The 16,685-nt window shown below is 48.2% G+C and overlaps 1 protein-coding gene across 4 annotated transcripts in view; it reads left to right on the top strand.

Moving 5' to 3' along the window:
* Positions 1–6,835, top strand: part of CMKLR1 (chemerin chemokine-like receptor 1) — a 50,130-nt gene extending 43,295 nt beyond the window's left edge. For 2 of the 4 annotated variants that reach the window (XM_024257543.3, XM_024257544.3), the window contains 2 exons: positions 2,652–2,727; positions 3,356–6,835. In XM_024257543.3, the coding sequence (XP_024113311.1) occupies positions 2,725–2,727; positions 3,356–4,474 (1,122 nt within the window). In that variant the 5' untranslated portion in view covers positions 2,652–2,724 and the 3' untranslated portion in view covers positions 4,475–6,835. Of the gene's footprint in view, positions 1–2,055; positions 2,222–2,651; positions 2,728–2,943; positions 3,052–3,355 lie in introns of those variants that run through there. The other 2 variants (XM_054527604.1, XR_008512126.1) reach the window with 2 other exon arrangements.
* The last annotated feature ends 9,850 nt before the right edge of the window (positions 6,836–16,685 follow it).

The following is a 16,685-nucleotide window of genomic DNA, read 5'->3' as shown; positions in this document are numbered from 1 at the left end:
ATCTTCTTATGAGGCAGGAGCTATTATTACCAAACCCATTTTATAGATAAGACAACTGAGTTGCCAAGAAGGTAACTGACTTGCCCAAGGTCACAGAAGAGTTCCTGCAGATCCAGGATGTGGATGCAGGCAGTCTGGCTGGGCCCCAGAGTCTGCTCTTCCACTTGGTTTGGTAGCAGAAATGTGCTCAGGATAGGAGGGATGTGTGTTAGGACAGAGCAGAGGCTCAAAGCAAACCTGTGACTTGTGCCTCCCTTACGCTTCCAGAGAGAGAGGAGTCTTGGGGTGGGGGGGATGCACCAACAGGGAACACGAATCCACTCAATTCCTGGAAGGATGAGGAGTTAGGGGTGGAAGGAGAGACATGCCCGGAGGATGTCAGCGCCATTCTGTGCCAGCCCAGCCTGGCCCCAGCTCTAAGATGAAAAAACATGGCCTCTGACCCCAAGCTGCTCCCAGCCCAGCCAGAGAGCCCAACATGATGTCATCTGCTTCAGGCTGCATCTCTGCAGATGCTGTGCGAAGCACTCAGTCCTGAGACCCAGATCTTCCTCGACCTCCTCTCAGGACTCACACACCCAGCCCACTGTCAATGAGGGAGGGGAAGGTCAGAGATGGGGAGATGCCCGGCATGCCCTTCCTCCTTTCTCTGCCTTCCCCCTTCTTAACTCATACTTGTCCTTAAAACTCAACTCAGATGCCATTGGCCCCAGGAAGCTTCAGACTCCCAGGCTGGGTAACAGCCCCTCCTCTGGGCTTCCTGGGGCATTCTAGTCTTGCCCCAGCCTCAACATTGTCTCTTTGTCTTGTACCTGTGAGCTCCTTTTGGGAAGGGACCCTAGTAAGGCCATGTCCTCATCCCTGGTGCCTGCACAGTCTGGCACAGGGAATGTCAACTTGGTAATTTCTTCCAAAAGGAAGGTTGGTGATGGTCATCAATCTGAGCAGATCATGGTCTCAGGGGCAGTGTGGAGTGACGGTTAAGATCCCACGCTTTGCAGATGTGGTTCAAATCCCAGCTCTTCCAGCCCCTGCCTGCATGCTTGGGCATGGGTCGTGATCTCTCTGAGCCCTGCTGTAGCCCCTCATGGGTTTAAAGTGAGACCATCTGGACTGAGGGCTCAGCATGGTCCCTGGCATACACAAGAGCTTAATGTGCATTCCCCACTACCGTCATGCACACCTGTCAGGTTTCCTCCAGTCATGGGAGGCCAGCTCCAGTGTCCCCATCTTCTCTCTGCATTCCAGTGCCATAGGAAACCCTTGGGGACCCCTTGGTGGGCACTTCTGAAATATTGTCCCAGCATAGAGTGGGATGACACCGAAGCTTTGATTGTGAGCCCTTTGAGTACAAAGCCCTCAATGGAATTTTCCAAGTGGCTTTTATTTAATAAAAGCAAAAGATGACTTTTATGTAATAAAATATAACCTTAAGCCTATAAGGATCAGTAATGAATTTATGTGCAGGAAGGTTGGAGTTATTTATAATAAAGCATTGATTAGCAGTCTCGCCAAGCTGAAATATCTGGTTTGGAGACCATTCGACAAGATGGGGAGATCTTGAGCAGCAGAAAAAAGTTCATGGGCTCTGGGGTATCAGAGCCCTGGTTTTAAATCCTGCTCATCAGCTGTGCACCTCTAGGCAATAACGCAATCACTAGTATTTATTGAGGGCTTACTATGTGCCAATACCAAGCTAAATGCTCCACATTCCTGATGCCTCTAGTTCTTATATCCACTCTGCGAAGTGAGAATTCCCATTTATTGATAAGAAAACTGAGATTCAGGGAAGAGAAATCACTTGCCCAAAGCCACACAGCTAGTAAGTGTCCGGGGTTAGGTATGAACCCTGCGTGTGTTCACTGCCTCCAAGATCTTGCAAACTTGTAAACTCCTCAGAATATGTTTGTTCTTCCATAGATTGGAAAAATGCTCAGCAAGATTGTTATGGGGCTTGTTTAAAGTGCCACTTAAGTTGTCTGCACAACGGAGGCTCAGTGGATATATTTGTGTCTGTCTTCACACCAGACTGCTGTGGCCTCAGAGCCTGCGTCTCATTCATGGTTCCCATAGGGCCCAGAGAATATCCAGCAAGAATGATGCTTCTTTCTCTGAGCGTCAGTCTCCCTATTTCTTAACACAAAAGGAATAACACCTGCCTGGAAAAGTCCCAAGGAAGACTAAATAACAAGAAAGAATAAAAGTTCTTGGCACATAGCAGGTATTCTGTGTGGGTCTTCTTCTGTTTTCTCTGTGCTCACACTGCCTAAAACAGTATTTTCTGGGTCCTGCCCTGGAAATGGAGTTGGGTCCCGATCTGGTAGTGGATTGAGCCATCCTTGTGCCTCCTCTGTGTCTTCCTTTACTCATGCCCGACTCCAGCTGTCAGCTAGGGATGTGCTGGGGGAGGGGAGTGGTTAGAATGAAGGGTCCAGCACTTGACCTGGGTAGAGTCAGTTGACCTAGGTTCAAGGGGCTCCATCCCTTCCTGGCTGCATAACCTTGGCTGAGTAACAGCCTTTCTGAACTTCTGCTTCCTTCTCTGTAAAATGGGAATAAGAACAACAGATCTTATTTCTGGCTGGGTCCACTCAACCCTCTGGTTCTTAGACCTGGATCCAATTGCTGCTTTTTTTTTTTCTTCCCTACAGGTGTTTCTAGCTGTGTACAGGGACTGATTGTCTGAGGACTGACATTGGAGAGCTGCAGATAACATAACGGTGAATGGTGAGGAAGTCTTGTGGTCTGAACTCCAAAGGGGACCAGTGACCACTGACAGATTGGGTGCACAGGGGGATCATAACAAGGCTGTCCATTTGGTTTTAGAAGCATGTTGGAATCAAGTTCACAGCATCATGTACCTCTTCTTCATTGCACTTAGCATTATTGCAATGTTCCCATTATTTGAGGGACTTTTTGATGAACAATTGTCTCCCCCACTAGGCTCTACAGGAAGAGAGGGCCCCAAGCAGACAGAAAATGTGGTTGTCAAAAGGATAGACTCTGAAGCTTGGATTCGAATCACAGGTCTGCCTTTTCCTAGCTGTAGGACTTCAGGCAAGTGACATAAGCTCTCTGTGACTCGGTTTCCTCATTTGTAAGATGAGGCTCATAACCTACCGACCTCATTGGGTTGTTGTGAAGATTAAGAAAGTGTAGAATGCAATAGTGCCTGGCATGTAGAAGGTACTGGAGAGGCATTTGTTCAATAAATAAAATAGCAAAGAAGGAAAGGTTAAATCACAAAACTGGACTTGCTCAGAGTCAGGGAGAACATTGTTGGTCTTGCTGGTATTGGTCAACCTCTTAAAGCCAACTCTAGGGTTCCTCTAATGGTCCCTGTCTTCTCTTGCAGAGAATGGAGGATGAAGATTACAACACTTCCATCAGTTACGGTGATGAATACCCTGATTATTTAGACTCCATTGTGGTTTTGGAGGAGTTATCCCCCTTGGAAGCCAGGGTGACCAGGATCTTCCTGGTGGTGATCTACAGCATCGTCTGCTTCCTCGGGATTCTGGGCAATGGTCTGGTAATCATCATTGCCACCTTCAAGATGAAGAAGACAGTGAACACGGTCTGGTTCCTCAACCTGGCAGTGGCAGATTTCCTGTTCAATGTCTTCCTCCCGATCCATATCACCTATGCCGCCATGGACTACCACTGGGTTTTTGGGACAGCCATGTGCAAGATCAGCAACTTCCTTCTCATCCACAACATGTTCACCAGCGTCTTCCTGCTGACCATCATCAGCTTTGACCGCTGCATCTCTGTGCTCCTCCCTGTCTGGTCCCAGAACCACCGCAGCATTCGCCTGGCTTACATGGCCTGCATGGTCATCTGGGTCCTGGCTTTCTTCTTGAGTTCCCCATCTCTCGTCTTCCGGGACACAGCCAACCTGCATGGGAAAATATCCTGCTTCAACAACTTCAGCCTGTCCACACTTGGGTCTTCCTCGTGGCCCGCTCACTCCCAAATGGACCCTGTGGGGTATAGCCGGCACATGGTGGTGACTGTCACCCGCTTCCTCTGTGGCTTCCTGGTCCCAGTCCTCATCATCACAGCTTGCTACCTCACCATCGTCTGCAAACTGCAGCGCAACCACCTGGCCAAGACCAAGAAGCCCTTCAAGATTATTGTGACCATCATCATTACCTTCTTCCTCTGCTGGTGCCCCTACCACACACTCAACCTCCTAGAGCTCCACCACACTGCCATGCCTGGCTCTGTCTTCAGCCTGGGTTTGCCCCTGGCCACTGCCCTCGCCATTGCCAACAGCTGCATGAACCCCATTCTGTACGTTTTCATGGGTCAGGACTTCAAGAAGTTCAAGGTGGCCCTCTTCTCCCGCCTGGTCAATGCTCTAAGTGAAGACACAGGCCACTCTTCCTACGCCAGCCATAGAAGCTTTACCAAGATGTCATCAATGAATGAGAGGATTTCGGTGAATGAGAGGGAGACCAGCATGCTTTGAGCCTCACTGTGGAACCCGTCAATGGACTCTCTCAACCCAGGGACACCCAAGGATATGTCTTCTGAAGATCAAGGCAAGAACCTCTTTAGCATCCACCAATTTCCACTGCATTTTGCATGGGATGAACAGTGTTTTATGCTGGAATCTAGGGCCTGGAAACCCTTTCTCCTAGTGGACAGAACATGCTGTGTTCCACACAGCCTTGGACTAGCAATTTATGCTTCTTGGGAGGCCAGCCTTGACTGACTCAAAGCAAAAAAGGAAGAATTCTCAAAAGCATTGCCATGAACTGGGATTGGCATAGGGCGGTGGGATTAAGCTGCCTATTGTGTGTGCCCCAGAAATGACACTCTTCAAGGTCCATTCCTGGTGTAAGCAGTGAGGGGGTCAGAGCAAACCCAGTGTGATGCAGATCACACTTGCCCTTGTATATCTATTATCAGTAGCTGGCCAGAAAACCCTACCTTAAAGTCACTGCTCTGTGTTAAAGTATGTGGAAATGCATAGGTGATCTGGGAGAGGAAGGTGACATATCAGCCCATGAACTCCATAGGCCATGAATTTGGCTTTCGGATCAGCTAGGAAGACAGAGAACTGGTCCTGAGAGGTCCTGTGGGCTCTTTGCAAGAGCAAGACAAGTGAGGGATGCAACAAGGACTTGAGATTTGGCAAAGGAATGAGAAAGGAGAAAAGAATCTTCAAAGGATGCAGGCATGGAGCAGCTCACCCTAGAACATCGCAGGCTGATGGTGCTTTAGGCTGGAGCTATTTGGGGGGTCAGGGTGGTGCCAGCCCCTGATCTTACCTTGCCCCTCTTACCTGGGGGTGGGGTTGTGGCAGGCATCTTCACCAGCAGCCCTCACCCCATCACAGGGATTTTTTTCTGCCTTTCCTAATCCACTCAGCTCTGGCTGGAGGTGCTTAGAATAAAACACTGGTGGTGGGGCTTCTCATTCTGGTTAATTTCCTCAATGCCTTTGGAGACGGGTCCAAAATGCAGCTTTGGGAAGCAACTCCAGAGGGTCCCCTGGGAAGAAGAGTATGTCTGAGGACTCAGTCACTTGAGACAGAATCTGGAGCTGGACTCCTTGAACTGTGTTTCTGAGCTGCAGACACCAAATACCTCTTGGATACAGGTGCCTGGCATGGCTTTTCTCATCTAATACTGACACGTCCCTGTGGCCACAGAGTGTCATAGCCCCATTTACAAATGACATAGCTGAGGCCCAGAGGGGGAAAGTAACTTGCCCAACATCACACAGCTAATCAGTGGCAGAGTTAAGATCTGATCCTGGCTCTGTCTGGCTCCAGAAACTCTGTTCTTCTATTTGGAATTTATCTGTGGAGATTATTCTAGTATATTGATAGCCTACATTTATTTAGCACTTTTTATATTATGCACTTTACATATGTTTTCTCATTTAATCATTACAGCAACCCTGAGTTAGGTATGATTATAACTTCCCTTTTACATAGGAGGAATCTGAGGCTTAGAGAGGTTAAGTAACTTGCCCAAAGGTACCCAGCTAGTCTCTGCCAGAGCTTGGATTTGAACTTCAGTTTGCCTGGCTCAAATGAGGCTGCAGAGTCGGGAAGGACCTAAAAAGTTTGGAGATTTTTGCCGTAAATATTGATTCTTCTGCAAATGAATATGAACATCTTAATGGCCTTTAAGAAACTTTGCAAATAGTTTTCAAAAATGATGCAACATGGCAGAGAAAATGCACTTGGCTTCCAGCTCCCTTAACAGCCATTAACAGCCTCCTACCACGGCTCCCACCTCCTGTGTCTCCAGAGATCAAGGCAATGGGGAGCGAAGGCTGGCAGGAGGCAGTCCCTTGTGGGCCTGAGGCCCTTTGGCTCCTAAGAGTCCACATTCTGTTCTCTTCCAAGTCCCTTCATTGTTAAGCTGATTCTCCAACAAGATGCAACGAACAGATGCAATGTCTACCCTGCGCTGGGCGAGTTCCCGAGGCCACGGGCTGTTTGGAATCACACTTCATTAAGAGACAAACTGTTCCTTCCCTTATTGTGCCTTAATGCTTATGACAAGGCAGCTCTGAATTGACCGCAAGCTGGAGCCTCTGAATGCTTTAAAGAGTTTGAATATAGACGGTTTGAGAGCAAAAAAGGGAGCTTTAAATATTGCTCAGTGGCCCCCATCTCCCCTCTTCCCACATTTACTGAGGCACAAGATGGGATGGGACCTGTCCCAGGTCACAGCAGCAGTCATCAGCGACTTGGCCTTCCTGGCTTGTAGGATGCTGCTTTTCCTGGGCTTCTGGCAGTCCAGGCCAGGATGGGGGAGCCAGGAATTCATGTTGTCATTGGAAAAGCTGATAAACAGGAGCACAATTCAAACCGGCTGTTTTCCTCCTTAGAATCTGGCCTCCCTCTTTCTGGCTACTCTGTGGGTCTTCCTGTTCTGACTTAGGTTCCTGTGAAGTATTTAAATGCAGACTTAACATCCCATACAGTCTTGTCCCCACAGCTTCATGTGAGCATCTCCATGGGTCCTGCATATATCATCCCTGCAGTGTGCAAAGTGTGCTCACCTACATTGCTGCACAGGCAACCAACATACTTAGTGCCCAGAGCCTTCTCTCTGGGCCCAGGACTCAGTGATGGGGCCTTACTTAGCCCTGCCTCCTGGGTGGGGTGGGGGAGCTGAGGGATTGTGAGGCCAAGAGGTAGAGGGAAAAGAAAAGAAGATGGTGTTTGAGGTTAGGGGAGGGACAGGAGAGGGGACAGAAAGGTCCCAGAGCATGATGATGAAGGAAAGGGATCTGGCATTCATGAAGCACCTATGATGGTTCAGGTACAAACACTGAAACCTCAAATTGGCCCTGGCAGAAGGGGACCATCATAGCAAGGTGGGGGAGGGGGATGCAGAAAGTGAGTTTCTGTTTCAAGAACAGACTTCACTAGTTCAGAGTTGCACAGCTAGTGAGTATGGAGCTGGGCTTTCAATCAGGTCAGCTGCCTGAATGCCCAACTTCTTCAGTCCTTGGAAGGAGAGGGTGGGGAGAAGAAGAAGGAAAAGGAGGACGAGGAAGAAAGAAAGAAGAGAGAAGGGGAGAGGACTGGAAGTCCAAAGAGCAGGAGGAATTGGATTTCAGAACCATCTCCAGCTGACCCTTGAGCCAGCAAGGACAGGGAGCAGGGAAGAGCAAGAACAAGAAGGGCCTCAGGCACCGGGATGCCTTTGCCAGCCTTAGATAATTCCCAGAGCACACAGAGCCCTGCAGGTTCTCGGGGTCCTTCTCCAGAGAAGAGGCACAGAGATTCTGGCAGCAAGGTTCAGAAGGGGTGAGGAAACTGGGCACTGACAAAGGGAGGGGATTGGCTCAAATTTGACCCCAGAGTCAGCTCTGGTGGGATAGGGAGCCTGGATGGGTGGGAGAAGATAGAATCCAATCATGAAAACCATAAGGGACCTTCAAACTCATCTTGCCCAGATGTCTCCCATTTCACAGATGAGGGAACTGAGGTTTTGAGAGCTTCCCCTGAGGACTCTGCAAAACGAGGTGGTATTTGGTTTGGATGGAAGTGGTGGGTGATTCCTCAACTCTTGCCCTGCCTCCCTCTCTCGTTCCTCCCTAACATGTTATGCTCTTGCTGGGGCTGGGATGCCCTAGGCCCATGGTTACCAAATCCTGGGTTTGGAAAATTGCTGCTGGGGGTGGTATTTAGGACCAGAGAGGAATCTACTATTTCTACTGTGAAATATTTCAGCAGGGGGTCTGCTTACTTCCTCCCTTTGAGGACAAAGTTTCTCTTGAATAAAGAGACTGAAGCAAGAGTGTGTGGCTCAGTTCTGGAGGTTCCTGCCATCACCTCCCTTTTGCCTTCCCCACTTACTTCACAGAACAGCAGCTGAGGCTTAGAGAGTTGAGGCGGCCAGTGCAAAGTCACAGAGCTATGTTGTGGGCAGCAGGAGAAGCCCTGAAGTCCCCAACCTGCCATTCCCAAACCTTTGAGCTCCAAGAAATTTGCGTTTTGAAAAAAATTATTTTCACTTATTTTACTTTTCTAGCAACTGAGGATGTGAAAGAGGTAGTTACTCACCCAAGATAATATAGTAACCCCTAGCAGACAAGGGACACAAAGCCAGGCCTCCTCATGGCCAGGTCTATACTCTTTGGCACTGCATCAGGTGGCCCAAGGACAGATGCTCCTATGACACATTCATCCATTCGCCTTTTCACCAACCCATTCACCCTAACATCCACTCACCTATCCACCCACCCATTCACTCCAAGATCTACCCATCCTCCCATTCACCCCAAGATTCACCTACGCATCCACCCACCCATTCACCCACTCATTCACCCCAAGATCCACCCACCTATCCACCCATCTATTCACCCCAATATCCACTCACACATCCACCATCCATTCACTTTAATATCCACCCACACATCCACCCACCCATTCACCCACTCATTCACCGCAAGATCCATTCACCCATCCACCCACCCATTATCCCAAGATGAGCTCACCCATCCACCCCAACATCCACTCATCCACCCACTTACCCACTGACTCCGACATCCACTCACCCAGCCATTCATCTCAACATTCGCCTAGCCATCCATCCACTGACCCATTCACTTACATAACCATCTATCTATCCACCCATTCATCCATTCCATTAAAATGTATTTAACACCTACTCTTTGGCTAATTCTGTGGTAGGCACTATACACAGAGAGATGATCAAGACGTACACAGCCTCTGTCCTCCTGAGCTCATTCATTGACTTATGAGAGAGACAGCCAATAATCAAAATTATACACTTCCCCCAATGGAAAACAACCCCAGGAAATGTTTTTCTCTGTTGCCCAGGCTGGAATGCTATGGCACGATCACTTTAGCGTTGACCTCCCTGGGCTCAGGTGATCCTCCCGTCTCAGCCTCCAGAGTAGCTGGAACCTCAAGCACATGCCATCACACCCAGCTAATTTGTGTATTTTTTATTTTATTTTATTTTTTGTAGAGACAGGGTTTCTCCGTGTTGCCCAGGCTGGTCTTGAATTCCTGGGCTCAAGTGATCCTCCTGCCTCAGGCGTCCAAAGTGCTGGGATTACAGGCATGAGCCATGGTGCCAGGCCTGCACACACATTACAGAGGGATCCGATCCTGTCCAAAGACTAAGGAAACTTCCTTGGGGAGGGGATACTTGAGCTGACACGTGGAAGATGGGTGGGCACGGATGTGGTAAGGAGGTGCAGGAGGAGGGTGCTCCAGGTGGAGGGGACAGCAGGGGCAGCGGCATTGATGCAAGAGGGAGCAATGCTTACAGTGACAGGAAGCGGCAGGGGTCGGGGGCTGGCTGCAAGGAGGGTGTAGGATGAGCGAGACCAGGTGGGGGTGGAGTGGAAGGGTCAGGCAGTGGGGGAGAACTTCACCCTGAGATGCGGCAGTCATGTGCAGGGGAGTGCCATGCTCAGATCTGCCCCTAGCTGCTCTGGGGAGGACAGGTTGGAGACGGGCAGAGTGGGAAGCCCGGAGGCTACTGCAGCCTCAGATGAGCCATGGTGGAATCTGGACTGGGGAAACAGAGGCGATGCTGGAGAGAAATGGACTATTGGAAAGATATTTAAAAGCTACCCAAGCTTTCTCAGGGGAGTGGTTAGTGGGAAACCAACCCAGGGCCCATTTCTGCTACACAGAGGCCTCGGTGCATTGCTTTATTGTCTGAAATTAATTGTAAATATTATTCAAATGTACCTCCCAATGCACAATTATATTTCTCAGGGGAGCCCTCTGAACACATAATAAAGCCCTATAAATAATACATATATTAACCTAAGAGGAACAGGCATATTAATGCTGCAATTGCAGGTTGTGCTGTGGGGACTTTATACAGATGAAATGCCAAGCACTTGGACTTGGGGTTTAACTTTGGAGGTCACCTGAGTTCTGTCCTGGGGAATCTTCCAGAATTCTCTCCCCCTGGGATATGGGGATACCCCCAGACAAGTCAGGCAGCTACTGCTCTAGATAGCTAGTCAATAGACAGGTGGGGGCAAGATGAGAGTTGGTGAGGGAGGAAGAAGCACAGGTCTATACAACACTTCCCTTGTGCTCAAAGATGCAGAAACAGCAACAGCAGTAATAATAGCAAATACTAATTCAGCCTTGTCTAAGTTTTGGGCAAGCTCTTCAGTTTCATTGTCTCATTGAGTTCTTGCAACAAGGATTCCATGGTAGGGGTATTGCTATCTCCATACACTGGTGAAGAGATTGAGGTTCGGAAACGTGAAGTGACTTTGCCCGATGCCACACAGCTGGTAAGTGACAGAGCTGGGATTCAAACCCCAGTATGTTTATCTTGAAAGCTCCTGCTGTTTTCCCCAGAAATGTGCAAATAGAAAATGTCCTCTGTAGAGACCCTTCCCTGGAGAGAAGAGGACAAGAACATATTCTCTTTCCCATGTCAAATTTTGAGGATGTGGGAGTCGGGGAGTCTGAGGAATTGCTTTTTCCTTGAGAGGAGGAAATTGCATTTGAATGGGCTTGTCACTTTCTCATAACCCTGAGAATCTTAGGGTTTTTGCATTTGGAAAGGACTACTTCCTCAAGTTTGTCCCTTCCTGTTCCCCCATTTCACAGATGGTGAAACTGAGACCTCTTTGCAAATAAGACGGAGACCACCTGCCTCACTGACTGCTGGGAGATGAGAAGTGTGTGAAAATGCTCACCTGAGTCACTCTTAAAACACCATCACCCCATAGACCTGAGCATTCACCAAGCCACCCTGCTTCACGTCTTAGTTTATTGACAAGCACTTTGGTGCTAATCTGCTGTAAAGAATTTCTGCCCAGGGTCTGGGCTCCCCTGAGGAGTTTCCAGCAGAATCCTGGCTGAAGGGGAGGCGGGAGATCTTGGCAAAAACTGCTGTAGGGCAGACATGCTTTCTTTGGGGGCATAAATGTTACTCTTAAAGATTGTCCTGAATATGAGTGAGGGATGCTCCCTATCTTGACCTAGATGGTGGTTACATGGGGTAAGGGGTGGGGAGTGGGGGTTCATCTGTAAAAACCCAATTTTCTGTACATTAAAGATGAACGCACTTCACTGCAGTAAGTTATGCCTCAGCAAAAGTCTTTGTAAAAATGAAATAATTCATGAGGTCTGCAGAAATGAGTTCCCACCTCCACTAGTACCCAGGACAGTTAGTGGCAGGACAAGACCAGGTCTGAGGGTTTGTCCCTGATTCAAGAGAGCATTTTAGAGGGCAGTGGCTCCTGCAGCATGCATCCAAAGAGGTAGAGTCTCAGGAAGGACTAAGCCCTCCTGGGGGCCTCCCCAGCCTCACCACCTGACTCAAAGGGCCTTTGATGTTTATGACACGGGGTCAGGTAGGCTCAGGAATCAGACTGCGAGGGCTCGAATCCAAGCTCTGCTATTTACGTCAGCTAAGGTCAGGGTTAGAGTTAGGCTCTATGACCTTGGGCAAGCTATTCAATGCCTCCAAAGCCTCAGTTTTCTCCTCTGTATGACAAAGCGCATGATAAAGGTTTGCAGCTCTCAGGGTTGCTGTGAGGATTCAATGAGATTGTTGCACTTTAGCGTTTAGCAGGTGCCAGGCTTTTTCATCTGAACACGCATCGGCTTCCTTGTTGGCCTCCCCACTTCTGTCTTTGCTCCCTCAACCCACACTGTAGGAAGCAGCCAGAGTGAGCTTTTGTCACAGAATACAGTAATCCAGAGCCCTTACTATGGCATCAAAACCCCTATGTGATCAGCTACTGCCTCCTTCTCTAAGTTCATCTCATGCTGCTTTCCAGCTAGGTGATCCTTTCTGCCTCTCACAAGCAAAACTAAACAAACTGATCAACAGCAACAATACACCCAAGATTGGTCCCACCTCAGGCCCTTGCACTTGCTATTCCTGCTGTTCCTGGGCCCACTTGTCTCTTCCCTTTGCATGACTGATTCGTCTGCCTCCTTCTGGTCTCAGTCCAAATGCCATCTCCTCAGATAGGCCATGCTAAGGTAGCCTCCATCCCTGCTCGCTGCCTATCAGATCCCTATTTTGTATTAGTGTTTTCTTTACATTAGTTACTGCCATCTGAAATCATGTTATTATGTGTGTATTTAGTGGCCTTAAGTCTGGCCCCTACTTGGATACAGCAAGATGGCAAGGACTTTGGCCATCTTATTGTATCCCCAGCAGTGCTTAGCCCAGAAAAGCTGCTCATAACTTCTGCTTGAATGAATGAAGACATAACCATAAGCTGACATTATTTTTGCCGTCATCATCATCGAGTTTCATGACAATCACTTTTATAATACACCGTTTCCAAAGCATTTTCACATTTTTTTCCTATCTTAATGAAACTTGGGGAGGATGGGATTTTTCCTCATTTCACCAACATGGAAACTGAGGTCGCAGGTCACTTAGTTTAGAAGTGGAGGAGCCACAGTTCTTTACTTGTGCCATTAAGAGTAATCACAGGCTGGGCGCGGTGGCTCAAGCCTGCAATTCCCATACTTTGGGAGGCTGAGACAGGCAGATCTCTTGAGGCCAGGAGTTTGAGGGCAGCCTGGTCAACATGGAGAAACCCCGTCTCTATTAAAAATACAAAAAAAATTTAGCTGAGCATGGTGGCACATACCTGTAATCCCAGATACTTGGGAGGCTGAGACACAAGAATCGCTTGAACTTGGGAGGCGTAGGTTGTAGTGGGCCAAGATTGCACTACTGCACTCCAGCCTGGGCAGCAGAGTGAGACCCTGTCTCAGAAAAAAAAAAAAAAAAGAGTAATCACAGACAAAGGAGGTTTCCATTAAGTGCTTCCACCTCCCTTGGCCTTTTCTTTTCCCTGTTGTCTGATTTATTACAGCCAGAAAATAAAGGAACCAGATGCCTCCCTCCCCCTCGTATTGTTTTGTAGTTCTTTTCTGGACCAGGGTTCTGTTAAGGTTTTGGCTGGTACCACTGTGACCACAAACTTCCTGTGTTTATCCCTTCACTTAGAAATCATAGTCAACTGGGCATTAAGGTCTGTGCTGGACACTGGATGACGCTAAGACACCAACGCACAGCCAAATACCTGGGGCCCAGACACCTAACACAGAAAGAGGCAGATCCAGGGTATCTTTGCCCTGGTTTCCACTATGCAGACGTTTTCCACCTTCAGAGCAACATCAGGATGACGAACAAGTCTCCAGTTTGCCTCCAGATGTTGGGACTGTGGTTGTGGAGCAAGAGCACATACAGGGAGGTGGAATGGAGGCTCTCAGCCTTGCCTGGTGGCAGATGATAGCCTGGTTGATGGCAGGCAGTTTACAATGCCTAGCCCACTGCCTGGGCACCAGTGCCTTACTGGGAAGGATTGACTTGTGATGGGATTTTAGAGATGGTGACAGGCAGCCAGAGAGAACTCCACATTGGTCAACCTATTTCATCCTTATCAGAAGCTTAAATGGTAAAACCACCTTGTCTTCAGAAACGAAGAAATATTGGGTCAGCTGAAATTCAAGCCCTCACTGTCAGAGAAGCTAAGCAGAAACATCTTAGAGGTAGGGACAGGGGACAAATTTCAGACAAAGATCATGGTCAGGGCAAGCCTGCCAAGAAGGCTGCGCATGAGGCCTCAGATCAGAAACCTGATGGAGTGGATGTACCCAGGCACATTCTACTACAACTTTGAAAACAGACCCATCCTCTCAGGTTGGAACACCACCTGGCTGTGCTACAAAATGAAAACAAAGAAGGACCCCTCAAAACCCCCTTTGGATGCAAGGATCTTTGGAGGCCAGGTCTATTCCAAGCCTGAACACCACCCAGAGATGAGATTCGTAGCTTGGTTCTACAACTCGAGCCTGCATTGTGACCAGGACTACCTGCTCATCTGGTACGTCTCCTGGAGTCCCTGCCCAGAGTATGCAGGGAATGTGGCAGAGTTCCTGGCCAAGGATGGCAAGGTCACCCTGACCATCTTTGTTGCCACCTCTACTACTTCTGGGAACCAGATTACCAAGAGCAGCTTCACAGACGGTGTCAGAAAAAACAGTCCACATGCCAGCATGAAGATCGTGAACTATGATGAATTTCAACACTGTTGGGACAAATTTGTGTACAACCAAAGAATGCTATTTGATCCTTGGAAGCAACTGAATACAAATTACGCATTACTGCCCAGCATGCTGGGGGAGATTCTCAGACACCTGGTGGATCCAAGAACATTCACTTACAACTTTACCAATGACCCTTCAGTCTCTGGGCAGCACCATACCTACCTGTGCTACAAGGTAGAGTGCCAAAACAATGACACCTGGGTCCCTCTGGACCAGCACAAGGGCATCCTACCCAACCAGCCTTTGAATAATCTCAGTTGCTATTAAGATTTCCAAGCAGAGCAGTGCTTCCTGTACCTAATTTCCTTTGGCAGGCTGGACCGGGCTCAGTGCTACAGGGTCACCTGGTTCATCTCCTGGAGTCCCTGCTTCAGCTGTTCCCAGCAAGTGGCTACATTTCATTGGGAGAACAGACGTGTGAGCCTGCACATCTTCGCTGCCCACATCTGTAATTATCTCCCAGGATATGAGGGGCTGTGCACACTGCAGAGGACTGGGACCCAAATCTCCATCATGACCTCCAAAAGTTTAGGCACTGCTGGGTCTCCTTTGTGGACCACAAGGGATGTCCCTTCCAGCCCTGGAATGGACTAGATGATCACAGTCAAGCCCTAAGTGGGAGGCTGCAGGCCATTCTCCAGAATCAGGAAAACCATAGGATGGACCTCAGTCTCTAAAGAAGGCGGAAAACCTGTGTTGAGCAGCAGAATGGAAATCTTTCAAGAAATGCAGACAGGCTGAGCAGTGGACACTAGCAAAGCAATGAGCTCCTGACAAGTAGATTTTTTTTTTTTTTTTTTTTGAGACAGAGTCTTGCACTATTGGCCGGGCTGGAGTGCAGCGGCACAATCTTGGCTCACTGCAACCTCTGCCTCTCAGGTTCAAGCGATTATCCTGCCTTAGCCTCCTGAGTAGCTGGGATTACAGGCACCCACCACCACGCCCGGCTAATTTTTTGTAATTTTGGTAGAGATGGGGTTTCACTATGTTGGTCAGGCTGGTCTTGAACGCTTGACCTCATGATCCACCCACCTCGGCCTCCCAAAGTGCTGGGATTATAAGTGTGAGCCACCATGCCTGGCTGACAAGTAGATTTTTTAAAAAATCAGAGTGAATTACTTTTAATCAAAAATTTATACCATGTTTCAAGGATACAGTAGTTAAGATTATGGTCAATAGAAACAGAAAGTTTTCAAATTTACTAATCCAGTGACCATTTGATTTTATATGTAGAAGAATAAAATGAAATACTAAATAAAAAAAACTTCTAAAATTTGGTGAAGACAAGGCTTGGCAACACCAAAGAAACTTTTTTCCCCTTGAAACAGAGTCTGGCTCTATAGCCCAGGCTCGAGTGCAGTGGTGTGATCATGGCTGACTGCAGCCTCGAGCTCCTGGGCTCAAGTGCTGTCCCCACTTCAACCTCCTAAGTAGCTGGGACTACAGGTGTGCACCACCACGGCCAGCTAACCACAGAAACTTTCATCTGTTTATTCTTTCTTTAGGCACCATTAATACCTAAGGCAGGTAGAATGGGTCCCAGAAAGACACAATTGGTAGTGGCTGATTGTTGGCTTCGGTCATTGCCCGCAGGTCAGGTGGTACAGGATGCCTTAAGGTAAAAAGGGGTGAGGGTGCATGAAGAATAATGAGCACAGGGAAGAGAGAAGCAGAGCAAAGTACCAGATAAAATACCGGCCAAGCACAGATGAATGTCTTCAAGGAGCTGTTATGTTTCTCTGCACAATGTAAATACCTTTGCTATTTCAGGATGGCGGCTGGCCTGCTCAGTAACACACATGTTCCAAATAAAGATTTTGCATGAAAGTAAAAAAAAAAAAAAAAAAAAAGAAAGAAACGAAGAAGTGAAGTTCAGTGGGAACAAGTAAGCTTCCCAGAACCACACAGAATCTACCCATTGATTTGTATTGAGCATTTACTATATGGCAGGCAATGTGCTAGGCTCGGGATACAGCTGCAGATGCCATTCTGACCTTCATGAATCTTACAATGTATTGGCATGCAGCAGAGCTGGGATTTGAACCCATAGCTGTATAACTGTGTGGTTTATACTCTTTTACTACATATCCTTCCTGAGTTAAATAAATTAGATACAGAG

The sequence above is a fragment of the Pongo abelii genome, chromosome 10, assembly GCF_028885655.2.
Source record: "Pongo abelii isolate AG06213 chromosome 10, NHGRI_mPonAbe1-v2.0_pri, whole genome shotgun sequence".
Classification (NCBI taxonomy): domain Eukaryota; kingdom Metazoa; phylum Chordata; class Mammalia; order Primates; family Hominidae; genus Pongo; species Pongo abelii.
The sequence above is the reverse complement of the archived record's forward strand: the minus strand, read 5'-3'. Positions and strand labels throughout refer to the sequence as shown.